Here is a 23716-nt window from a genome sequence, read left to right on the forward strand (position 1 = left end):
TTGGAAACATCTGCTCCGTGCTCAGCAGAGGTCAGGAAGGCAAGTGGAATGCAAAGAAATGCTGGGAAGGGGATGGGGAATGAAAGAGGGAATGTAAGTACAGGGCTGAATAAATCCATGGGGCTCTTGAGCACAATGGAATTCCAGTCAACCTCGGTGACTGCAGTGGGGAAGGAGAGCTGGAGAGATGCAGGAAAGGGTGAGAAGGCTGTCCTGGGTTATGGACTGGGAGTGAAAGGCTCTGGATCTGGTTGAAGACATGAATGGGCAGGATTAAGGTGTAAAATCCAGATTTTTGTGGGGAGAGGGGAGAAGGAATTGTATTAGGAGGCACCAGGATGATCAGAAGAATGGAGCATCTCTGCTGTGAGGACAGGCTGAGAGAATTGGGGTTGTTCGGCCTGGGGAAGTAAAGGGTTTGGGGTGAATTTTGGGCCTTCCAGGGCCTGAAGGAGCCTACAGGAAATGTGGAGAGGGTCTATTAACAACAGCCTGGAGTGACAGAACATGGGGGAATGGCTTCAGACTGAAAGAGAGTATGTTTGGATTGGATGTTAGGAAGAAATTCTTCTCTGTGAGAGTGGTGAAGCCCTGGCACAGGGTGCCCAGAGAAACTGTGGCTGCCCCTGGATCCCTGTAAGTGTCCAAGGCCAGGTTGGATGGGACTTGGATCAACTTGGGATAGTGGAAGGTGTCCCTGCAAAGGCAGGAGTTGGAACTGGATGAGTTTAAGGTCCCTTCCAACCCCAAACTGTTTGGGATTCTGATATCCAGTGTTTTGTGGCAGAGGATGTGATGACAAATCTGGTCATGAGTGGGCTGGAAGAAGTTTAATGCAAACAACAGGAAATAAACTTTCACAGTCTGCAAAAAATTAGGAAAAGCATCAAACACATCTTTTACAAGCTGAAAGTACAGGTTGGCTGAAAAACTTGTAGTGCTGAGGTTCCCAGTGCTGACTTTGACACTTCCATGCTCACAGAGATCTTTTCCAACTTTAATGAGTCCATGATTCCCTGTTCCTGCTCCAGTGTCCCAGTGCAGAGGCTGTGTCCCCTCTGCAGCTGGGTGAGATTTGGGTTCTGGTTTGGTTTTGCCCCTCCCTGGTGGAATCTGACAGGATTTTTGGGCTGGATTATAAGCAGTTAAAGGGTCTCTTGTGATGTTGCAGTGACTTGGCAGTGCTGGGTTAACAATTGGAATGGATGATCTTTCAGGGCTTTGATCTCTCCTGTGACAAAAGCCATAGAAATCCTCTGAAGGAATAAATTCTCTTTGAATTGCAGTGCAATATTGGAGGGGGAAATCATCCAATGGCTCCTTAAAAATTTCCTGCACTGAGTTAAAAATCCCAAGGGTTAATTGCAGCATGGTAATGAGAGTTCTCATTGGATGGCTCAGGAATTGTGAGATGGAGAGGACTAAAAATTCTTCTAGAACAGGATTACCATCAAATTATATCAGCCTCAGTGGCCGAAAATCAATCCAGAGTGGGCTGATTTACACCTGCTAGAGCCAGCACATTCTGAACTTCCCCATCTCTCCCAGTGATGTTTTTATCCTCACATCAACACTGTCAGTGTGAGGAAAATAATTTTCTCCTTAAAATTCAAACAGCCAAGGTGGGATTTGGCAGAGTGTCAGAGCCTGGGGTTCCCACTGACAACAGGACCGAAGTGCAATACAAGGACTCGAGTTCTGCTTTATTCAGGTTTTAATGGGTTGGGAAGGGATAAATGATGTTTATGCCCTCTTGTGGTGCCACATCGAATGGAATGGATTCCCTAACTGACAAAATGAAGCCAATGATGGAATAGTCCCAGTTCAAAAATCTGTAACAAACACTGTGGAAAACACAGTGGAAAAATCTCTCCCCCTCCAGCAGCATCCTCATGACTCAGAAAAGGGGGAGAGGCCAATTTTGACTGCATTTGCAGCAGCAGGTAAATGAGTAATGCCCATGATGGCAGAGTTTGTGCCATCTTTCAGCAGTGAAGATCATTCAAAAGTATTTTCTCTGTTCTGGAAAGGTTAGAAAGTGAACCAGTGCTTTATAAAAGGAGCTGTGTTGACACCTCTTTGTGTTTGGTGCTGTTGATGTGTTGTAGTACAAACCTTCAGATATTTTATCTCCCTTATTCACGTGTCTGACAGGCAAACAACCTGATTCCCTTGGGACAAAGCCTGTCCCAGAGATGGGAAAAAGCAGGTTGTTGATTTTACATGGTGAAATAAAGCCAGGTTCCTGTGAAATGGAGCTTGTGATCCCAATTCCTTGTGTGGGAACACAAGGAATTAATGAGCCAACACCTTCCTAAGCTGTGCTGGTAAATCCAGTGCAGGGTTGAGAACTTGGGGCTCTCCAGACTGGTCAACCATGGGTTTTGTATCCATCTTATCAACGTCATTCCTGACTGAAGACTGAACACAGCATAATGTGTCCTTTAGACAGTGAAACTGTGGGAGTAAATCAGAGTTGTGCTCACCAAAGCCCAGCAGCTGCTGTCAGGCTGTGGGCAGGACTTGGCTGTGCTGGGGCAGGATCTGGAAAACCACAGTGTGGGAAATTTCAGGAGTTTTTGTCCCAGATAATCACCTGTTATTTAAGTGAAGTATTTCCATTGCATGTCGTCCCTGCCTCTCCCCAGCTATGTAGGAGATGAAAGAGGAAGGGAATAATTTCCTTTCCACTTTCAGGATGAGTAAAGCCGCAATACTGGGTTTAAATGAAAGTACTGGGTTTAACTGGGCTAGGCTCAGGAGGGACTCTTTAACAGGATGAAAAATATTGGAATCAGGATCTCCATCTCCAAAGATCTTCCATAACCAATGTTTTTTGGGATCAAGGCTGCTATCATTCAGTCTATCGTGATGAAAGAGGATGGACTTGATGCTGATGACAGAGTCACAGTTTTGTGATTCTATGTGATTATTTCCCTTTATTTATATTTTATATATTTAATAGTATGATGAGGTAACAAATATTTTTCTGTGAACCCTAAATGCTGACCCTTCAATCAGTTCTATCTACGTCCAGTATTTATAACTACACTTTGCAACAGGACTCTGACATTTATTAAAGTGCTTACTAGGTTTTAGCATGGACTTCAGAGCACAAGTTATGTGCACACTGAGAAGAGAATTGGCTCCAAAATGTTGGTGTTTACCAGTTTCCTTAGGAAAGGACAATGTAGTAGGGAAAATGTCACAGCAATTCATCTTAAAAAGAAATTCCCTCTGTCAGAAACCTCTCAGGAGTTTCAAATTCAGTTAGGGGATATCAGAAAGCAATTAAAGTCTAATTTAAAATTCCCACCCACATTCCTTCTTCTCTTCCTGCCAAGTGATTATTGCTCCTGGTCCACGTATTGGCAAAGTTTTCCAAAATGAGCCATAATTTGCCTTAAAACTTTCTGGTCAAAGTGGAACTTTCTTTTTGAAAAATGAGTTTGTAGTGACTCTGAAGGGAAAAAAAAAAAAAAAAGCCCAAATGCTCTGATTTCCCAAGGACATCCTTGGAGTTGAAATTTCACCCAGAAATTCTTCTTGGACAAGGACATTGGGGGTGGATTTTGAAGCCGAGGCACTTTCCAGGGGAGGTTCCTGGACACTGCAGCTTCCCAGGGTGGATCCCAGTGTGTTCTCCCTTTGTTTTCCACTTTCATTGATGGCTCCGCATCACTGCTTGGGTTAATAAAGAGAATAAAAGTGTGGCCGTGGCAGATTAAACAAATGAGCCATTAAAAGGGGATGGTTCCCTCCCTTTCTGTGTCCACAACGCCTCCAAGCAAAACACCAAGATGAAAAGCTTTCAGGGATGAGCTGGGACCGTGAGCACTAAGAGAGCCTGTGGCTGCTTCAGGGAGGAATCCTAAAGTCATTCACAGCAAACCACTAATGGCTTTCCATGGTCTTTCCTGACAGGTGTTGACGGAGGAAGGCTTTGGCCCCATCACCACGGAGATCCGGGAGGCTCCTGAATTTTATTACGCTGAGGAATATCACCAGCAGTACCTCAGCAAGAACCCCGGCGGGTACTGCGGCCTGGGAGGGACGGGGGTTTCCTGCCCCATGGGCGTCAGGAAATAGCCTCTGCTTGCTCCACCACCTCCTCTTCATCGCCGGGAAGAAAAGACCAGGAACCCCAGTGGATGTTCGCACAGCATCCATGGATAAAGATTTGGGAACCTACTGGGGAGGCTTTCCATAATCATCAGTTTTCTGTTTGTTGACATTCAATGCCATCACATCTTCTTGCTCTGTGCAGCTCCTGGCATTTCCTTGTCATCTGAAAAGGTGGAAAGAGACCCAAACTTCTGAAGTTTGGCTCAAAATGCTGTTAAAAGGGTGAATTAGGAGGTGGTTGCACCCACAGCTGCTTTGCATTTCCAATGCCTTTGGGCTTTTTGATTTTCTTGGGTTAATTAATTTCCTGTGTTCTGAGAGCTTTGACTTCTGGAGATGTGGTTTGGTTCCTTACCTGTCACAATGCTGAGATTTGATGTCTTTGGGAATAATGAGTTGATCAGATCAGTGATTCTCCCACCACAACTCCATTTTCACAGCATTTAGTACCACCTGTAGTGCCTATTTTCTGAAATTATTGTAGCCAGAAAAAACAAAATTGCGACGTGATGCTTCTTTTTGACAGTTCCAAGAAATGAATAAACACAAAAATAAGTCTATTTTGTTTCCTGCTCTGCAATAAATGACAGAACAAGAAAAGAACAATGTTCTCTGTGATGTGTTCCAAGTAGATATCTGGGTAGATCTAAAAAAAATTTATCAAATATTATAAAATGCTGCAGTTTTCTAATTAAACACCAGGGCGTTTAAATCTGCATCATCAGTCATGACAGTACAGAGGAGTAGAATTATCCCTGTGATTAATTATTTGTACTTTAATAACTTGAGGAGCTCCCACCAAGAGCAGACTCATGGCAAACATAACTTGGGGCTGTCTCCAGTGAGTGTGCAGCCAAAATAGCAGGCCAGCCAGAAAGGGGGAAAAAAATCAATTTTGGATTTATTCAAGGGGTTCTCACAGCTCAGACTCAAAGCTGCAGACAAAAGATGCAGGGATGCACAGTTTATCCCATATGGAAATGAGATCCTGTGGGTCCAGAGCTCAAGGAATGAGCCAGTTTTGGGGGACAGATGGTGGAACTCAGAGACACAAATCCACAGCACCTTCTTCTCCATGGCATTGCTCTCCATAGCTTGGTTTGATATTTCCTGCTCACCAGCTCAGCTTTAGAGCTCAAAAAGGCCCAAACCAGCTCCCTGAACATCTACTGTGCCTACACAGAAAAGCAGATCATGCTCAAAGCTTGGAGAGACTGAAAATGTGCCCCACAAAGTCAATGTTTGGGATTGTAAATCCAGTGCTGCAGCCCTGCCCGCTGTTTCCAAACATGGGAAGTAAGCGTGTGCCAGAAAAATCAGCTCCCCATCCTCCCCCATGCTCCTCAGCTGATGATGAGCTCATCCCAGTCTCAAAATCCAGAGGAAATCTGTCCTCTTGGCAGATTACACCTGGGTCAGGCTTACAGGAGCTGCCTCAGGCAGGACTGCCCCATTAAAGCTCTTTATGGAGATGCCCCAAAATGTGCCCACGGCACACTTGGATTTTTTGTTTCTGTGGTAAATAATCCTGTCCCTAACCTGTCCTGCCATGGAGTTTTTTCAGTGCTCACAGCCATGTAACCAGCCCTTGTGTCTCATTTCCTTGGCATGAAGTGACAGAGGAGCAGAGAGGGAAGTAAAGTCTTACCCTCATCCTATATCAGCCTCTGTGAAATCCAGACTCCAGTGGGATCATTCCTGATGTGCTCCAAGGCAAAGCATTTCAGGTGTTGAATCATCTGGGGGCTCATAAAATGTCTCCTGGTTCCCTTCCTTTCCTCTCCCTCCCCTCCCACCCTGTGCTGTAGTTATTGTTTTAAAACAAGCTGGAAAGTCTTTGGGAAAAACCCTTATTATAGATATGCTCAAGTCTGAGCCTGGCTGAGGTTTTTTTTATGTCCTGTCCTGATGGAAATGATGTCTTGGTCTAAAAAATCAGCATAATGGCTCCATTGATATTGCAATTAGCCCACACCAAAATATTTTGGTGCCACAGATTATTTACTGACATCTTTGATTTGATTTTGATTTGAGAGTTTTGATTGGACATACTTTGAAAATTTTCCTTTGACTGAGCTGCTGCTTTCTCCTACAAACACAGAATCCCAGAGTGATTTGGGGTGGAAGGGGCCTTAAAGATGATCTAGTCCCACTCCCTGCCACAGGCAGGGACACCTTTCACTATCCTGGTTTTCTCCAAGCCCTGTCCAACCTGGCCTGGAATATTTCCAAGGATGGAGCAACTCTCCTGTTTAAGTACATTCAAGTCAATACCCCAGGCATGGTCTAACTGGAGAGAAAATTACCAGGAAATGAGAGAATTAAAATGATGATTGGCTTTGGAGATGAAGTTGAAAGCTGATACAGGACCAGCTCCTGAGGTCTTCAAAGATGGTTCAAGATTCCTCAAGGGCTACAGCACCCAGCTGATGAAATCCTCCATTGCCATGTCCTGTGAGGTTAGCCCGGGATACAGACAGAATTTCACTTTGCCCTGTCCCTGTTAGAGCTAGAGGAAACCTTTTGGAAATCTCTGAGCTTTCCCTCAGTGGCCCTTTTGCCTTGGGAAGGAACATCCGAGTGCTGCACCAAGGGGAAGGGTGCTGTGATGTCACCTGGCTTTGTTGACATGGAATGCAGGCGATGTCCCGAGGCATCTGCAGAGGCATCACTGCTCTGAGAGCTGTGGGAGTGTTGGACCAGGATGGATTGAGATGCTGCTTCTTACCCTCTCCTGTTTAGCTTCCCTGACCAGCAGTGTCCAGGCAGGGTTTGTTTCTCAGCATTCTCAGCACAGAAGAGCTGCAGAATATTCACATGTGGGTAAGTGAAGCAGATCTCAGCTTATTCCTTCTGCTGAGGGAATAAAGGTGCGGCCTGTGCTGCAGCCTGATGCACCTTCCACTCCCTAAACAAGGATTTTATCCTGTCTGCCTATGGGACATGGATCCCTCCCACCCCAAATTCCTGGGCAGTGCTTGTCAGAGTTTAGGTTTGGGGAGGTGACAGGGATGTCACTTTTGGAGGGATCAAATAATAGATCCAGGGAGGAGATTCTCACCCTTTACTCTGCTGAGAGTAAGCTCCCACCTGGAGCTCTGTGTCCAGCTCTGGGGATCCCATGAGGGGATGTGGAGCTCCTGGAGAGAGTCCAGAGGAGGCCAAGGAGCTGCTCCAAGGGCTGGAGCCCCTCTGCTCTGGGGCCAGGCTGGGAGAGCTGGGGGTGTTCACCTGGAGAAGGATCCAGGGAGAGCTCAGAGACCCTTCCAGGGCCTAAAGGGGCTCCAGGAGAGCTGGAGAGGGACTTGGGACAAGGGATGGAGGGACAGGACACAGGGAATGGCTTCCCACTGCCACAGGGATAGATGGGATATCAGGAAGGAATTCCTGGCTGTGAGGGTAGGGAGGCCCTGGCAGAGGTTTCCCAGAGAAGCTGTGTCTGCCCCTGGATCCCTGGAACTGTCCAAGGCCAGGCTGGATGGGGCTTGGAACAGAAGTAGAAGATGGAGTTGGAGAAATTATTTTAAAATCCTTTTCAACCCCAACCATTCTGCAATTTTGTGTTTCTCTGATTCCATGGATATTTCTATTTCCATGCTCAGGGATGTCCTGCTGCTGTCCAGCACAGGCTGTGACATTGCTGAATGTGTCCAAAATGTCCCTTTTTGTACCCAGGGTGTGGCCTCCGACCATCCTACGAGTCTTTCCAGAAGACTGGCAAGAGGATTGGCACAGGGACAGACGTCAAGCCTGGGGAATTCCCGTGGCTTGTGAGCATCCAGAGCCACGGGAAGCACATCTGTGGAGGCACCATCATCAGTGCACTGTGGATTTTAACTGCAGCCCACTGCTTTGCAGATGAGCTGTGAGTGCTTCAGGGGTGGGCGGGCAGCCCAGGCACAGGGGGGGGTGACATTCCTCCCCTGGGTGCAGGATGTGCATCTCCTCGGGGTCACATGCCATGTTTGTGTGACTGAGCCCTGAAAACAGGGGTTGTCTCCTCTGAAGGAAACAGGCCCATTTTTGAACGCAGAAATGTGCAGAAATCTGCATAAGCAGAAGAGGCAGAAGGGATGGCCTAAGCAGTCTTGTATAAATGCCTCTAATGCTATTCTGATGGCCCCAAGCATTTCTTGTGCATCCACACCTTGTAAAAGGTGATGTTTTCCATTCTAGCTCATTATATCCCCCAAATTACCTTTGCTTTCACAAAGCAAACACCTTCACCTCATGGAGACTCTGAGTTTAAAAACACCAGGTTCTGGATAAATCAACTTAATTCAGTGTCCAGGGGCAGAGTCCAGCCCTCTGTGAGTCCCCTCCAACATGTGGCAGGTCCAACAGCCGAGACTGCTCGGTGACAAATGTCCTGTGGCAGCACAGCCTGGAGCAGCTGGCTGGGGACAGCAGGGTCTGAGCAGCCAGCCCAGGGCACAGAGCTCCAAAAGATCCAGACCATTCCATCTGCTTGGTAGTGACTGGGTTATTTATAACCTGGCTGCATTTACCTCTGCACCCCTCTGCCCTGGAAATCATCCTTTCCTAGGAGTGAGGGTAAATTCCTTGGATATTTATAGCTGAACTGCCTAAGCCACCATAATGCCCTGCTCTGGGGAGGAGGCACCAACCTTTAAAACCCAAATCCTTCATGTTTACCATGACCTGGTTTGTTTTTAAGGCCACCAGATCTGACAGTGGCAGTGGGGGGAGTTAACCTCAGCATCCCACTGGAGGAGCACAACCCGGACAGTCTGATCCTGCACGAGGAGTTCAACAGAACCAGCCTGCAAAATGACATTGCCCTGATCCTGCTGAGCAACCCCATCGAGTTCAGCACCAAGAAAATTCCCATCTGCCTGCCCTTTGTGTGTGACACAGGCACGTGGAAGCACTGCTGGGCTGCTGGCTGGGAGAGCACAAATGCAGGTGAGGTGCTGGGAGAAATGCATTTGCTGATGGAAGATGGATCACTTTTATCCATTTAAAGTGGCTGTCCTCTCCCTTGAGGAGTTTCTCAGACAAAGTTCCACTTCCCACATCCCTGGTTAATACATCCAGACCGTCCCAGCCTCTGCACATCCACCAGTTCCCTGTTCAGGGCAAGAACCAGTCCCCAACAGACCCCCAGAGCAAAACCTGGGCCCTATTTCCACACCACATCCAAACTTTGGACCTCTTTTTGGCACCCAGATGAAGACAAGCTCTACCCTGGTGGGTAAATTAAGCACAGAATCATAGAATTATTAAGGCTGGAAGGGACCTTAAAGCTCATCTTATTCCAAACCCCTGCCAAGGGCAAGGGAACCTTCCACTATCCCAGGCTGCTCAGAGCCCCGTCCAGCCAGGTCTTGAACACTTGTCACCTTGTGGGACCTTTGTGGGTAACTTCAGCTTGGGATAGTCTATGAATCACCCAGTTAGGCTGGGTCTAAAATGGTCTGGACTAAAGGAAATGAAGGTCTGGGTCTATCTTTGGTTTAATACCTTCATGAGCTGGATTGACTCATTGCTTCTGGCCACTTCTTCCTTCAACTCATTTAGGACTGCAGATTGCTGATGCTAATTGATCTCATTTAAGCCCTAATGAAAGCAGTTCCAGCACTGATTGTGACCCAAAATGTCTGTCCTGAACAAATGTCACTAATTAGCCAATGAGCTGTTTCATTATTGGAAAGAATTAATCAGGACTGGGAGGGCAGGGGGGAGCCTTGGAGCTTGAGTGGTCCTTCCCAGGATGCAGTAAGTGAATATCCCATCGAATCCTTGCTATCCTGCTCCAGTTTCTGGGGTTTTTTTCCATGAAACTCTGCATTTGCCTTCTTTTAGGCTTCATTTTCCTCCCTCAACAGTAACACACGACATTCTCATAGTTGTGAAGCTCTCCCACTTCACCAAGGTAACATGCTCCTAGAACAGAGGTGCTGCTGCAGAATCCCTCTGCAGGATTTCCCTTGAGCTTCTCTGCAAAATCCATGGAGCAGCTCTGGGGATCAGCCTCATGCTGCTGTATGGGCTCAGCTGACACAGATTCTACTTCCAAAAATTGGTGTCAGTCTGCTCAGCCCAGGCACCCCTCACCCTCTGCCTGGTAGAGGGTTCAGAAGAAATCCAGCAGCAGCTGGGTGTGGTGAGAGGGGAGTGTGAGGGTGTGAGATGGGCAAAGCCAAAGGTACAGGATCAGGGAATGGTTTGGGTTCATCCCATCCCACCCCCTGCCATGGGCAGGGACACCTCCCACTATCCCAGGCTCATCCAAGTGTGGTTCAGTCTGGCCTTGGACGTTTCCAGGGATCCAGGGGCAGCCACAGCTTCTCTGGGCAACCTGTGCCAGGGCCTCACCACCCTCACAGCCAAGAATTCCTTCCCAATATCCCATCTATCCCTGCCCTCTGGCAGTGGGAAGCCATTCTCTGTGTCCTGTCCCTCCATCCCTGCTCCCAACACCCTCTGTAGCTCTCCTGGAGCCGCTTCAGGCTCTGGAGGAGGCTCTAAAGTCTTCTCAGAGCTTTCTCTTCTCTAGATGAACTCCCCCAGCTTCTCTTCATAACAGGAGAGCTTCACCTTCCTGGAGATTCCTACACTCAAAGCATTTTCATCTTTGGGCACTTCCATCTTAGCTGGAAAAGGGATGTGACAACTTTCCATCTTTTAGATCTTGTCATTGAATCACAGTTTCCTGAAGGTTCTAAGAGGATTTAGCACAGTGAAATATGAAAGAAGGAGTGAGTTTCAAACAATCTGAAGGTCTCAGTTTTATCCTTTAGACTCAGGTTCACTTTAGAGAGAAACGTGGGTGAAATAATTGGGGTTTCCAAGTAGCCCGGCACATTTTCAGTCTTTTTGTCACTTGCAGGTGGCAGCTGTGATTTCTGTATTCCCATTCCAAGGGAAGAATAAAGCAGATATTTCCTTTGTGTGCTGCCATCTCGAGAGCCAGCTCTGTGAAGACACAGCTGGTCCCCTGGGTGAGGCGTGTCCTTGCAGCCCTCCCTGGGGAGAACACCATTTAGATTGGATATTAGGAAGAAAACTCTTCCTTGGAAGAGTTGTTGGGCACTGGAACAGCTGCCCAGGGCAGTGGTGGAGTCCCCACCCCTGGAGGAATTTAAAACCCGTGTGGATGTGACCCTTGGGGACACGGGTTAGAGGTGGCCTTGGCAGTGCTGGGAGAATGGTTGGACTAAATGATCTCAAAGGTTGTTTCCAATGTAAATTATATCATGATTTTCTAATTCTAAGATTAGAATTCTGGGGAAAGCTTGGTGGACTTTGATCTGCAGGGGCTTGCACAGGATCCCATGAAAAGCCCCTTAGACTGAGTTCCCAAAAAAACCATGAGTGAGAAACCCCAGGGGTGCAGGGCAGCTCATCTCGGGTCATCATGAGACCACCAGACCCTTTGAGGTTTTCCCAGTAGTCTGGCATCCCTGGCAGTGTCCAAGGCCAGGCTAGATGGGGCTTGGAGCAAACTGGGATAGTGGAAGGTGTCCCTGCCATGGAAGGAACATCACTGGATGATCTTTAAGGTCCCTTTCCACCCAAACCATTCTGGGATTCTGTGATAAACTCAGGAAAACAAACTCATCACTGCCAACACTTGGGTATCCCCTGTATACCCCCATGACCCCAAAACCCTCCTGTTCTGCCCAGAGACACCATTGCTCTGAGATTGCTTTAGAAATCCAGCTGAGATTCTTCCCAAGGGAGGTCTCCAGCTGCTCTGCAGCTTTGTTGATCCTTCTCTTTTCATTTGCTGCAGCATCCCGTGTGCTGCAGAAAGCAAGGATGAAGCTGATCAGCAGGGAGAAATGCCTGAAGCAGATCCCACACCTCGTGGGGGGCATGATGTGTGCTGAGACAGAGCAAGGAGAAGGAGAAGGAGGAGGAGGAAGCTGCCAGGTAAAGGAACCAGCATTCCTGGTCTGCTTCATGGCCAGATTACACCCCGAAAGGAGACAGGAATGATTCTCCAGGAGCCTCAAGGCAAAAGAATTGGGAGGGAAGTTTAATCTGGGGGTGTTTAATTTAAATATTAGAAACATTTCCCAGGTGAGGTCTTGGCTCTGACCCAAATGTGCTTGGTTGGTCTGTGGGTGCCAGAATGAGTCACGTCTTGTGGCAGTGTGTTGGTGACAGAGAATGAGGGACTTTTCAAGCTAAATTACAGTCTGAGCAGTATTTGATATCAGGGAGCTGACACAAACACACAAATGAGGCAAAACTCACTCACAACTTGTGCCCTCACAACACAGTCCACCCCCAGGATCACTGTCCTGGTGTCAAATGATATCTGGAAGCCAAAATTCACCTTGTATTTCATAGCATCCAGCTTCCAACCCCTCTCCTGAGTGACTGACAAGGACTGGGCTCTCCTGCAACCTCTGATTCCAGACTGAGATTTCCTTCCTCCACCTGGAAATGGTTTTTCTAGGAATCACAGAGGGGTTTGGGTAGGACAGGGCCTTAAATCTCACCCAGTACCAACCCCCTGCCATGGACAGGTACACCTTCCACTATCCCAGGCTGCTCCAAGACCCATCCAGCTGTATTTTATACGTGTCCATGGGTTTGGAGGGGTCTGGATGGGGACACACATGGATGGACAGCTCCATTCTGTAGGAATTACTCATTGTAAGAACTAAACCAGCACCCAGGACAGAGATTCTCTGACCTTTAGGCAAAGGCAGGGGGTACCAGGACCATGGGATGCTGAGGGAAAATTTTCAGAATGATTTTGTGATTAGCCAAAGAACATCTGCCTCTGAAACCATCCAAGGATTGACTTTCACCTCCATTTAGTTAAATCAAAAAAACTTTAAAAGAAACCTGCCGCAGGATAACATTAACATGATTAAAGGATGCACTGCCCAGCCCAGCTTAGCCTGAAGTTCTGTGGGTGAATGATGCTGGTGAAGTAGCAGGAGCACTTGTTCCCAGCAAAATCAATCTCCTGGACTCAGAAAGCTGATGAAGAAGCTATTTAGATCCACAATAATGTCAGAGTTGTCTGAGGAATGAAGTAGGAATGTGAGATTTCCAAGCAGTGGAAGCACAGGTCCATTGCATGGGTGATAAAACTCAGAATTCAGCGTCTCTCTGATTTTAGTGGGATCTTGGCCAGGCAGGAATAAAGTGATATAATAATAAATAAATCATAAATTTATATATAAATAATATAAATAAATAAATAAATAAATAAATAAATAAATAAGAAATAAATTGGAATAAAGGGAACAGGACAAAACCAGAGCTGAGGATAGAAGTTGTACTTTTCAGGGATGAAACGAGTGACAGGACTTGCCACCAGATTTTGCTGATTTGCTGGAGGGGAAGCATTTTGCTGCTGGATGGTGTCCTGGATTTCTGAGAAATGCTGATTAGAGCCATGGGGGAAACATTTTGGCCTCACCAGGCTATGTCAGCAACCTGGTGGCTTGTCCTGGTCATGGCCTGGAACAGGACAGGGTCGAACCTGATGCTTCTTCTGCAGCAGAGGCAACTGGGCAGAATCCCAGAATTATTTAAGTTGGAAAAGCCCTCCAAGAACACTGAGTCTATCTGGTGACCAATCCCCACCTTCTCCTCAGCCCAGAGCACTGAATGCCACATCCAGACCTTCCTTGGGCACCACCAGGGATAAGGACTCAAAGCCTCCATTAGAAGGGCAGTCCCTTATAATGCCTGACCACCCTTGCAGGGAAGAATTTTTTTCCAATATCCAATCTAAACATCCCCTGGCACTGTTTGAGGCCATTCCCTCCTCTCTTGTCCCTGTTCCCTGGGAGCAGAGCCCGACCCTGCCCCTGGCTGTCCCCTCCTGTCAGGAGTTGTGCAGAGCCACAAGGTCCCCCCGAGCCTCCTTTTCTCCAGGCTGAGCCCCTTTCCCAGCTCTCTCAGCCCCTCCTGGTGCTCCAGCCCCTTCCCCAGCTTCATTCCCTTCCTTGGGCACTCTCCAGCCCCCCAATGTCCCCCTTGGAATGAGGGACAGAACCGGACAATCCATCTGCACTGTGGACAGTGCAGCCTCGCAAGCTACGATTGTGAGGATTGCAGGGTTTTTGTCAGAGGAGAGTGAGGCCAGGTTTCAAAATGCCCAAATCCTTCACATCCTCATCCCTGTCGTGGAGACAGAGCAGCCCTGGGCATGGCATTGGTCTGTTCCATCCAGCTGTCTCTGGGGGACTTCCAGGCTCCAGCTCTTGCTTGGATCAGGAGCCACCCATGAGTCCCTGTGGAGAGGCCAGGAAGGATTAGAAGCTCGGGCAAAGCAGAGATTCCTGATCAGGGAATAAACCCTGGAGATGCTGAGTTTGCTCCAGCAGCTGTAGGCCAAGGAAGTCTGGACACAGAGGAGATAAAAGCCTGATATTAACCTTTCCTGGGATTTGCTGAGGATCAGGATCCATGTTTTCATATCCAGAGCCAGGCTAAGGCAGGAATGTTGCTGGACTCGAGGTTGTAAGTCCACATGATCCACATCTGGATCCAAATCTGTGACCTGTGGTGGAGGGAACAACTTTTCACATGGGGAGATAGTGACAGGACAAAGGAGAGTAGTTTTAAACCAGAAGGAGAGATATTTAGGTGGGATATTAGGAAGGAATTCTTCCTCTGAGGGTGGTGAGGCCCTGGCATGGTGAAGCTGTGGCTACCCCTGGAAGTGTCCAAGGCCAAGGTGGAGAGGGCTTGGAGCAACCTGGGATAGTGGAAGAAATTATTCCTGATTCAGGTCCAACCTGAACCTTGCCTTGGTGCAGCTTGAGGCCACCCCATGAATAGAAAAGCCAAGAATAAAAAGGCTCAGACATTCCACCAGCTGCCCTCATACCAGACCAGCCTAATTTGTGGGTAACTGACCATGTTCCTCTAATAACTCAAGGAGATTGAATAGCAGAGCTCCCAAGTATTTGTATTTAAAAAAATAATCCATTCCCTTAAAAAGAAAAATCTATTCTATCCCAATTCCCTGGCGGTTCTGCAGACAAATATATGGATTTGCTGGGAATTAACACTACCAGGAGCCGTAATTGACTTATAGTTCTATTTAGTCATAAACATTAACTTTAATGGATGTTCAGGGGGTACAAGTGCTAAAGAACAGACACTGGAGATGGCTATGTATTATTTTTCTGTGTGCTACATTTCTTCCATGACCCCATGAACCACAATTGATGTCTCATTCCTTGCTTTCTTAAGCATCTTTTGTTAGGCTCTGATGCAATGGTAACTTGAGCAATAATTAGAGTACAAGGGGCTCACAAAGCAAATGCCTCCTTCCGTGCCTTCCCTGCCCAGGCAAAATTCAGTAAATGGCCCAATTATAGTTCAGAGGGGCTGTGGGGGGAGCTCTGATGTGGTGATTAGGACAAAGTGTGTCCAGCTGGAGTCACAGGTCGCCTACAGTTCAGCAGCACATGAAGGGGGGCCAGACCCTGCTCTGATTCCAGGGGAAGGAGTCCTTGTGTGACCCCCAGGAGCAGTGGGGTGGTTCCAGCTCAGGTGAGTCCTGGGCTGCAGCAGGGGGGATTTTGGCCATAAAACACACAGTGGTTAGGGTCTAAAGGGGCCTTAAAGCTCATCTGGTTCCAACCTTCCACCCATCTCAGGGTGCTCCAAGCCCCATCCAGCCTGGCCTTGGACACTTCCAGGGATCCAGAGGCAGCCACAGCTTCTCTGGGCAACCTGTGCCAGGGCCTCCCCACCCTCACAAGGAACAATTCCTTCCCAATATACCATCAAATCCTGCTTTCTTTTAGGTTAAAGCCATTCCTCCTTGTCCCATCTCTGAAAATGCCCTTTACAGCCTCTGGGATGCTCAAGGCTCTCACCCCACAGAGCTGGAGCAAAAGCAGCAGTTTTTTGTGCAAGCCTGAATGGGGTTTTCCAGCCATTTCACAAATGTCTGTTTTATAACCTTCAGCATCTATTTTATAACCTTCAGCATCTTCAGAACCATCTTTCTGTCAAGAGGCATCAAAAATCCTCCCCTGGTGATGGGAGTCACTGAGATTGATTTAAGCATCTATGTTAAAATGACATCAAGCCCTGTGTGTGTGTTTGTTGCTCCCCATAAATTGAAATCCAGCTGAAGGGGTTTAGCTCGTGGTGGTGCACTTGGCTCCGAGGCAGAACAGTTGTTTACATTTAATTCCCTGTTAGATATCCCAGGATATCCCTTGGTATCCCACTGCTCCCACCTCAACCTATGCCCGAGTGACTGCAATGGAAGCCTGACGCTTGGAAAAGCTCTGGCATAATTTCACAAGGTCCTACATCCTTCTGCTGGTCCAAACATGGCTCCAAAACTGCCAAGAAAGACTCGTGAAATAGAATTTTTTTGAAGGAAAGAAGTCTGCAAATGAAAACTGTATTTTTATAGGTAATTGTCATGGATTCAAGGAGAAGAGCACAAACCAGGATAATCTGGTCAGTCCTTGAAGCTGCTCAAAACACCTGAATGGAGGTGGTTAAATTATGGTCTGGCTGCAGTCTGTAGGGATGGGGAGCATCCACAGGAGCTCTGAGGTCCTTCTGACTATCAGCTAAATGTTCCCTATGGCCAGGAGTCAAAACTATCCACATTTCAGTTCAAAGTTATTACAAACTCAAAGTTATTACAAAGTTATTGCAAACAAAAGCACAAAAGTACTTTATTATTTTATCTTACCTTAATAATAGAATCACAGAATCACTGAGGTTGGAAAGGGCCTCTGAGATCATTGAGTTCAACCATTCCCCCAGAACTGCCAAGGCCACCATGTCCCCAGGTGCCACATGCACCTTTTTTCTGAACATTTCCAGGGTTGGTGACTCCATCACTGCCCTGGGCAGATGTGCCAGGGCTGGACAACCCTTTCACTGAAGGCATTTTTCCTAATATTCAATGTAAACCTCCTGTGGTGCAATTTGAGGCTGTTTCCTCTTTTCCTGTCGAAGAGAATGATCCATTCCCCACTCTTGTCATGGATTTCACATCACTGAACTGTTGCTACCACCAAAAGGTGTTTCTTTTCCCCAAGGGACAGATTGCTTTAAGCAGGAAGGTGTCCTGGGAAGCCCCAGAACAAAGCAGTGGAGAGGTGTTTCTGCATTTGCAGTCCCTTCAGTTTTCTTCTGAAGGGTCCTTTGATGTGCAGTTCACAAGAATCAAAACACTTTTCCATGAGTTTTTAGGGCTTTCATCACTTTATTATTTCATAGTGTGGGCAGACAAGGGAGCACGTGCAGGGTCTGATGGCTTCATTCTTTAATCTGTGAAAAATTAATTCCCAATGCAAGACCCTGGGATGATGATGAGGATGATGTTGGGTGTCTCTTCTGCTTTCTTCCTCTGGGTCATTGATTTTACTCCCATAGACAGAAGCTGTTTGGGAGTCCAGCATGGCTTTGTGTGCCTGGTGGGGAGTAGAACACCTCTGGATCCAGCTGAACACAAAATCCCAGCTTGCCCTGGGGGTAGGGAATGGCTGTGATGACTCAGAGGAGTCACTTCTCATTCAATAGCAGCTTTGAGGGGAAGCTGTGACTCACAGGCACTTCCAAATTCTTTAAAGGAATTGCCAACCCTGTGGAAGAGGGTGGTTCAACCATCTAACATGTTCTGAGATTGCCTAAACTCTTGCGAGGAGATTCCTCACCAAGGGTTCATGGAGAAACTGGGATGTCATGAAGTGGATTTGAACAGAGACAGAACTTACAGGGATAGTTTCATTGGCATCCCTGCAAGGAATTTTGATGTTCCAGGAGGGCCAATGCCAAGATGACCGAGTTGGCCAATGCCACAGCGTTATTCAAAGTGGTCAAAGTGAAAGGGGCTGTGCAGAGGCGAAACAGGTCTCATTTTTCTGAGTGACCAGGGGTTAAAACAGCAGCTGCAGCTTGTTATTGATGAAGAAAAAGTAATGGATATATGGAGAAGCAATTCAAGCTGTACACTGGCCATAATAGACTTTAATTTAGCTATTACCATGTCAGAAGAACTATGGGTAGTCCTTCAAAAACATCAGCTTGAGGCTCTGGGGAGGTCAAAAGGACAATGAGAGCATTAGCAATTATTAGGACAGGAATAAGTGGCAAAGCAAATGTGTTGTGCCAGGGCACTGCTCCTGGGAGCCTCCCTGTGTGTGATTGCCATCCTTTCCGTCTGAGAAAGGAGTGGTAATTTCAGTGAAGGAGGGAAGTGGAACAGGAAGGATGAACAGGGACATGGAAGAGCTGCTGGCAGCACAGGGAATGGCAGAGCAAGACTGGGGCTTGCAGGAGAGATGCCTGATGGGGATGTGACACATTTCCAGCCTCATGGGCAGCATGGAGAGGAGTCAAGAGCTGTCCTCATATCACTGCTGCTCCAAGCACGTGAAGGAGGGGTGTCAGATGGCCTTATCAGGCAGCAGACCTAAAACAAAGAGAAGGAAGTGTTTTTTCTTCCATCAGATAATTAAACTATGGGAGTCGCTGACCAGGATGTTGAGGGTATTTATCCTAAGGGATAAATGGATTCAAAAAGCAATTAGGCAATTTCCTGGATGAAGATCCCTCTGAGGCCATTAACCACTGGGACGTAAATACAACTCTGAGAATACTTGTCCTGTTCCTCCTCCTCCTCCTCCCCTGAGCACTTGCTGCAGATGACAGCCAGAGACAGGAGTCTGGGCCACAGGGCTTTGGCCAGAGGCATCTGCACTGTCTGTGCCACTGCAGTCACTAATTGCCCTGCTGACATCACAGTGCGTGAATTTGGGTCATCTTCTCCCATTTTCCAGCCAGGGGATGGAGGGACAGAGGAGCTGGAGGTTCTCAAAGGGTTTGTGATAGAGGAAACCAACTGCCCTGCATTACCTGGTGCCTTCCTGATACCTGCACATTAACGTGGCCACAGCCTCCTTCCTCCCACTTTAAAGACAGCTGGAAACAACTGGGCAAATGATGTTTGCCAAAGCCTCTGCCTCCAGCAGCCAGGGCAGCCCTGATGGGCACTGTTATTGTTCCCAGTGTTGTTATTCTCGTGCTGATTATCTCAAATTTGCACAGAGCTCACCAACATGAAAATGAAACCAGCAATGACTTGCAGGGATTGTGCATCCACCTAATGAGGATCAGATGAGTTGTTCTCCCACCCCCAGAGCTTCTCCCACCTCGGAAGATTTATGTGGCTGAACATGTTTGCTCTGATCAATGACTGTGCTGCAGACACGAATACAAATGTAAAAGAGAGATTACACTTTTGATCCAAAGCTCACTAAAGGCAGCAGAAAGGCTCCTGATGCTCACAAAAAAAAAAAAAAAAAAGTTTTGGCCGCAATGAAAAAGATGAAATTTTTGGTCAGCTTCAGTGAACAAAGCACCTTGTTAGGCAGTGACAGATTTTATACAACCCACAGCTATTTAACAGGAATGTATCATTGCTTTCACCTCTCCTAATGGGAGGATTAACATGTTTAAGGCAGGAATTCAGCACCAGATATGATTTGTTGCGTTTGCTTTTCACTCATCTTCGAGATGACAAGAAGCATGAAACAGAAGCAAAGCTGCTATTTTTAGTTTGGTTTTTCCAATCCAGAAACTTGGCACTGAGAGGGAAAAGCAGGAGCAGGTATCTGGTGTGTGTTGCTGACCAGGATTGTTTCAGCACCAGGATACAGGAACCTGAAAAAGCAGTATTTAATAATTCTTCGATCCTCAGAGTCATTAACCTGAGCGTTCATTAAATTAGCGTTACTGGAAGCATCACAGAGCTGAGATAATTGTCCCAGCACTCAAAAACTTGCTCCTCCCACACCCTCTCCTACACAAGGATGGAAAACCTTGGGCCAGCGTTCCTGAAGGCTTAAGGTGGATACAGGGATATTCAGAAGTGTCCAAGGACTGAGTTTATTTTCTCCATCTTTAGTCCTATAAAAACCAGGCTCCTGATTCATCCGGGCTGCTGCTGTAATTATGTGAGACTATCACACGGAGAGGATGATTTGGCCCATTTTGTGATAAAATCCTCATGTAAAAGAGCTGAAGTTAAGGAAATGGCACGTGAGAAGTAGTACCCAGGAAGAAGAACAGCTCAACCCGTGTGGAAAGAGATCAGGATTTGGGTCCCAGGGCTTGTGGATTAGGGAAATGGATTTGCAGCTGCTGCCTGGGCTGCTCAGAGCACTCCTGAACTCCCTCTCTGCCCAAATTTTAAATCACCAATCCCCTACACATCCCCATTTCCCCACCAAAGGGCCAGGGAACCAAATGGATGTGTTTTTTTTTTTTTTCTTTCCTGCTGGGAGAAGCTGGAGCGGAGCATCCCAGACTCCACTCGTTATCCCCCCGTGGGAGGCTCCCAGTGCCTCCCTCTCCCGCCAGGATAATGCCAGGATAATGCCAGGATAATGCCAGGATAATGCCAGGATAATGCCTTCACCCCTTCCTGCCCCGAGGGGATCCGCAGTGAAATCCCCGGGAATGGAATCCTGCGTGGATGCTCATTCATCCCAGGATGCGGCTCCAGGATCACCTCTGTGGTTTCCACGGGAATTCTTGGCCTGAAATAGGGTCGGGAAACCTCTTTTAGATGCTGAGTCTGAAGAGGGTCCAGCAGCACTGTTTGAGATGCAAGGACGTGGCTATAAAAACAACAAACTGTGTTGATTTTATATTTGGACTCAACAATCTGAAAGGTCTTTTCCAGCCTAAATCTCTGGTCTTCTTTAGTCCCTTCCAGCTCAGGATATTCTGTGATCTACAAGTATTTCTTCATTTATCTTAATTTTTACCTCCTGAATGAATACTGAACTGGAAAAAAAATGGAATAAAAAAGATAAGAATATTAATGACCAGAACCCTCCAGCTACTGGAGTGGGAATTCAGCCATAAACTTCAGCGAGTGCTGATGAGCTGCACAGGGAACTTCAGCCCCTTCCTTGCTCGTTAATTAATGTGTGTTAGCTCAGGGTAGCTGCTGGCAGAAGGGGTTTCATCCATTAATGACAAAGATGCTTCCCAAAGTAGTGTGCAAACAGGGAAGAACAACATTTCCCAGTAAAGTTCACTGTCTTGGGAAATGGATTTGTATTGAATTTGTTTACCACAAGTGCTGGTTAGAAAAGGTGGAAAAAAGATTCAAAAAGGTGGAGAAAAAAGGTGGAAGGAAACTTATTTGTAACAGAGACTGCACAGAAGTGAAGATGTCCTGGACTGGTTTGGCTTGGAAGGATCTTAAAAATCCTCTAGTATCTTCCTGTCCAGCCTGGCCTTGGACACTTCCAGGATCCAGGGGCAGCCACAGCTTCTCTGGGCAACCTGTGCCAGGGCCTCCCCACCCTCACAGCCAAGAATTTCTTCCCAATATCCCATCCATCCCTGCCCTCTGGCACTGGGAAGCCATTCCCTGCTCCTGTCCCTCCATCCCTTGTCCCAAGCCCCTCTCCAGCTCCCCTGGAGCCCCTTTAGGCTCTGGAAGGGGCTCTGAGGTTTCTTTGGATCCTTCTCCTCTCCAAGTGAACACCCTCTACTCTCACACAGCCTTTCCTCAGAAAAGTGTTGCACCTGCCTTGTGTAGATTTTGTGCTGCTTTCTTTTCTCCCTGGGTTTGTGTCCAGAGATTCCAGAGCTGGATGTGCTCTTGGTGCTCCAGCTACAGCAGCCAGCAGGAGAATATTCCTCTTTTTGAGGTGGCTGCAACCTGCATTTGAAGCCTAGCCCACACTGGGTGAGTGGTGGTTGTCCCTGCAGCAGCAGGAAAGTTTTCAGGGAAGTGACTGTGGCTTCAAGAAGGATTTGTCAGGATTATTGTTTATTTTCTGCCCAGTTTCTGGCTGCCAGCCCCCAAAAATTCACAGTGGCAGGTACCCAGCACCTCCACGCAGCAGCTTTGCAGAGGAGACAAGGACTGAGAGAACAGTCACAGCAAATGTCCCTTTTCTCTCTGGGATGGTGTCTCTTGCTGACAGGTTTCAGGTATCCTCCTGGGGCCACAGGAGCATGGGAATGACAGGGACTCAGTGCACTGAGCCAGAGCTTGGGACTGATCTCCACCTCTTGCCTCCTGTATCTATTTATTCTGCAGGACCTCAGGGCTGAGCTGTGAAATTTTGAATCCAATTTCCCTTTTTTTTCCTCCCCTAATCCTCACTAAGCTGAGGCAGAGATTGATTTTCCCCACTCAGTCTGTGTGAAGCAGCTGCTCTGAGGGACCTGAGGTTGGATCCAGCTGTGACATTCCTGCTTCTGCCACAGGTGGACAGCGGGGGACCTCTGGTCTGCAGCTACTGGAACACCATGAAGTGGTTCCAGGTCGGCATCATCAGTGGAGGAAAGCCAAACCACAGGATTTTAACACCTGTTTACAGCTACCGGGACTGGATTGAGAAGGAAACAGCCATTAGGGGAAAACCTTTCTTCCCTGAGGGTGTGGACAGCGGAGCACATCTCAGGGTTTCTCGTTCCAGGGCTGGAACACAGGTGGTGTCTCTGAGGTATTGTCTCCTTTTATTCATCTTTTCAATAGCAATAAAATTACCCTGAGAGAAGATTTTTGAAAATAAAAGTCACAACTGCCACTTCACTATTTTTTCTGAGGCCAACCTGCTCAATGTCACTGACATGGACGCAGGGACAAACGGGAGATGTCACAATGAGACAGGGAACGAGGCGGAGGGTGGAGAAATGAAATTAAGGAGGCAGGATTTGGGCAAGAAGGGCCATAATTCTCTGGAAAACAGAGATATTCCACACTGCTGGGTCACACTGGACTCAGTTGTTTGCTAAGCTCAGGTGCCAAGTGAAGATGTGGCATCTGAAGGTGCTGATCCCCTCGGAAAGTTGAAACCCAGAGAAAGAGATTCACTCACTCATTATTGTTAGTTGCTGTAGGATAGCTCTGGGCTTTTGAATCTTACAGATTAGCTGGGCTAATTTATTTTAGTCTAATTTTAGCTAATTTTAATTTTTTTAATTTTTTTTTTTTTTTTAAATAAGAGCACCCGCAGAGAGCTCAGCCCCTGCTCAGGTGCTGTCAAACTTCTGGGACAGAATCACTGAGGCACTGGAAGAGGTTGCCCAGAGAAGCTGGGGCTGCCCCTGGATCTCTGGAAGTGTCCAAGGCTAGGTTGGATGGGGCTTGGAGCAACCTGGGATAGTGGAAGGTGTCCCTGTACAGGGCAGTGCTTGGGATGGGATTTAAGGGTCATTCCAGCCCAAACCATTTAAGGATTTTGTGAAGAGAGAAGTATTTGGGGGCTATTCAGAAAATGCTGCCTACAAAATACCCTCAGTTTTATAAATAATCAAAATTAATCCATTGCAAGTCAATGGTAAAGCAAAAGAAGAAAGATTTTTTTCCCCCCACACTATTAGAGGTGTTTTTTTCTGAATTCCTGAGAGCTCCACATCCCAGTCTGAGCTGGTCCTTCATATCCTTCCATCCTACACATGGTCCTTTATTGATCTCCAGCATCCCAAATATGTTCTGCTGTTCACAAGGAGGTTTCATCTTTTCTTGGAAGTGATGGGGAAGGAGAGAAGCAGCAAAGTCCCCTTCATGTCCCACCTTTCCATAAAAGCACCTGCAATTTGCAGCAATGATAAAACCCAGTGAATGTGCAATGGGACA

General features: G+C 47.3%; 2 protein-coding genes across 3 annotated transcripts in view; both read left to right on the forward strand.

The window, feature by feature from the left end:
- MSRA (methionine sulfoxide reductase A) overlaps positions 1-4731 on the forward strand; it is a 227530-nt gene extending 222799 nt beyond the window's left edge. For both annotated transcript variants that reach the window (XM_002187990.6, XM_012572944.5), the window contains exon 6: positions 3925-4731. In XM_002187990.6, coding sequence (XP_002188026.4) covers positions 3925-4089 — 165 coding nt within the window. In that variant the 3' untranslated portion in view covers positions 4090-4731. The remainder of the gene's footprint in view (positions 1-3924) is intronic.
- Positions 4732-6663: 1932 nt separating this feature from the next.
- Positions 6664-22664, forward strand: LOC100227161 (serine protease 55). Its single transcript, XM_030269881.4, has 5 exons — positions 6664-6948; positions 7801-7990; positions 8804-9051; positions 11885-12024; positions 22342-22664. Exons 1-5 carry the CDS (start codon positions 6840-6842, stop codon positions 22627-22629), a joined length of 975 nt encoding a protein of 324 aa, XP_030125741.4. The 5' UTR covers positions 6664-6839; the 3' UTR covers positions 22630-22664.
- Positions 22665-23716: the final 1052 nt, after the last annotated feature.

Source organism: Taeniopygia guttata, chromosome 3 (genome assembly GCF_048771995.1).
Source record: "Taeniopygia guttata chromosome 3, bTaeGut7.mat, whole genome shotgun sequence".
Classification (NCBI taxonomy): Eukaryota; Metazoa; Chordata; class Aves; order Passeriformes; family Estrildidae; genus Taeniopygia; species Taeniopygia guttata.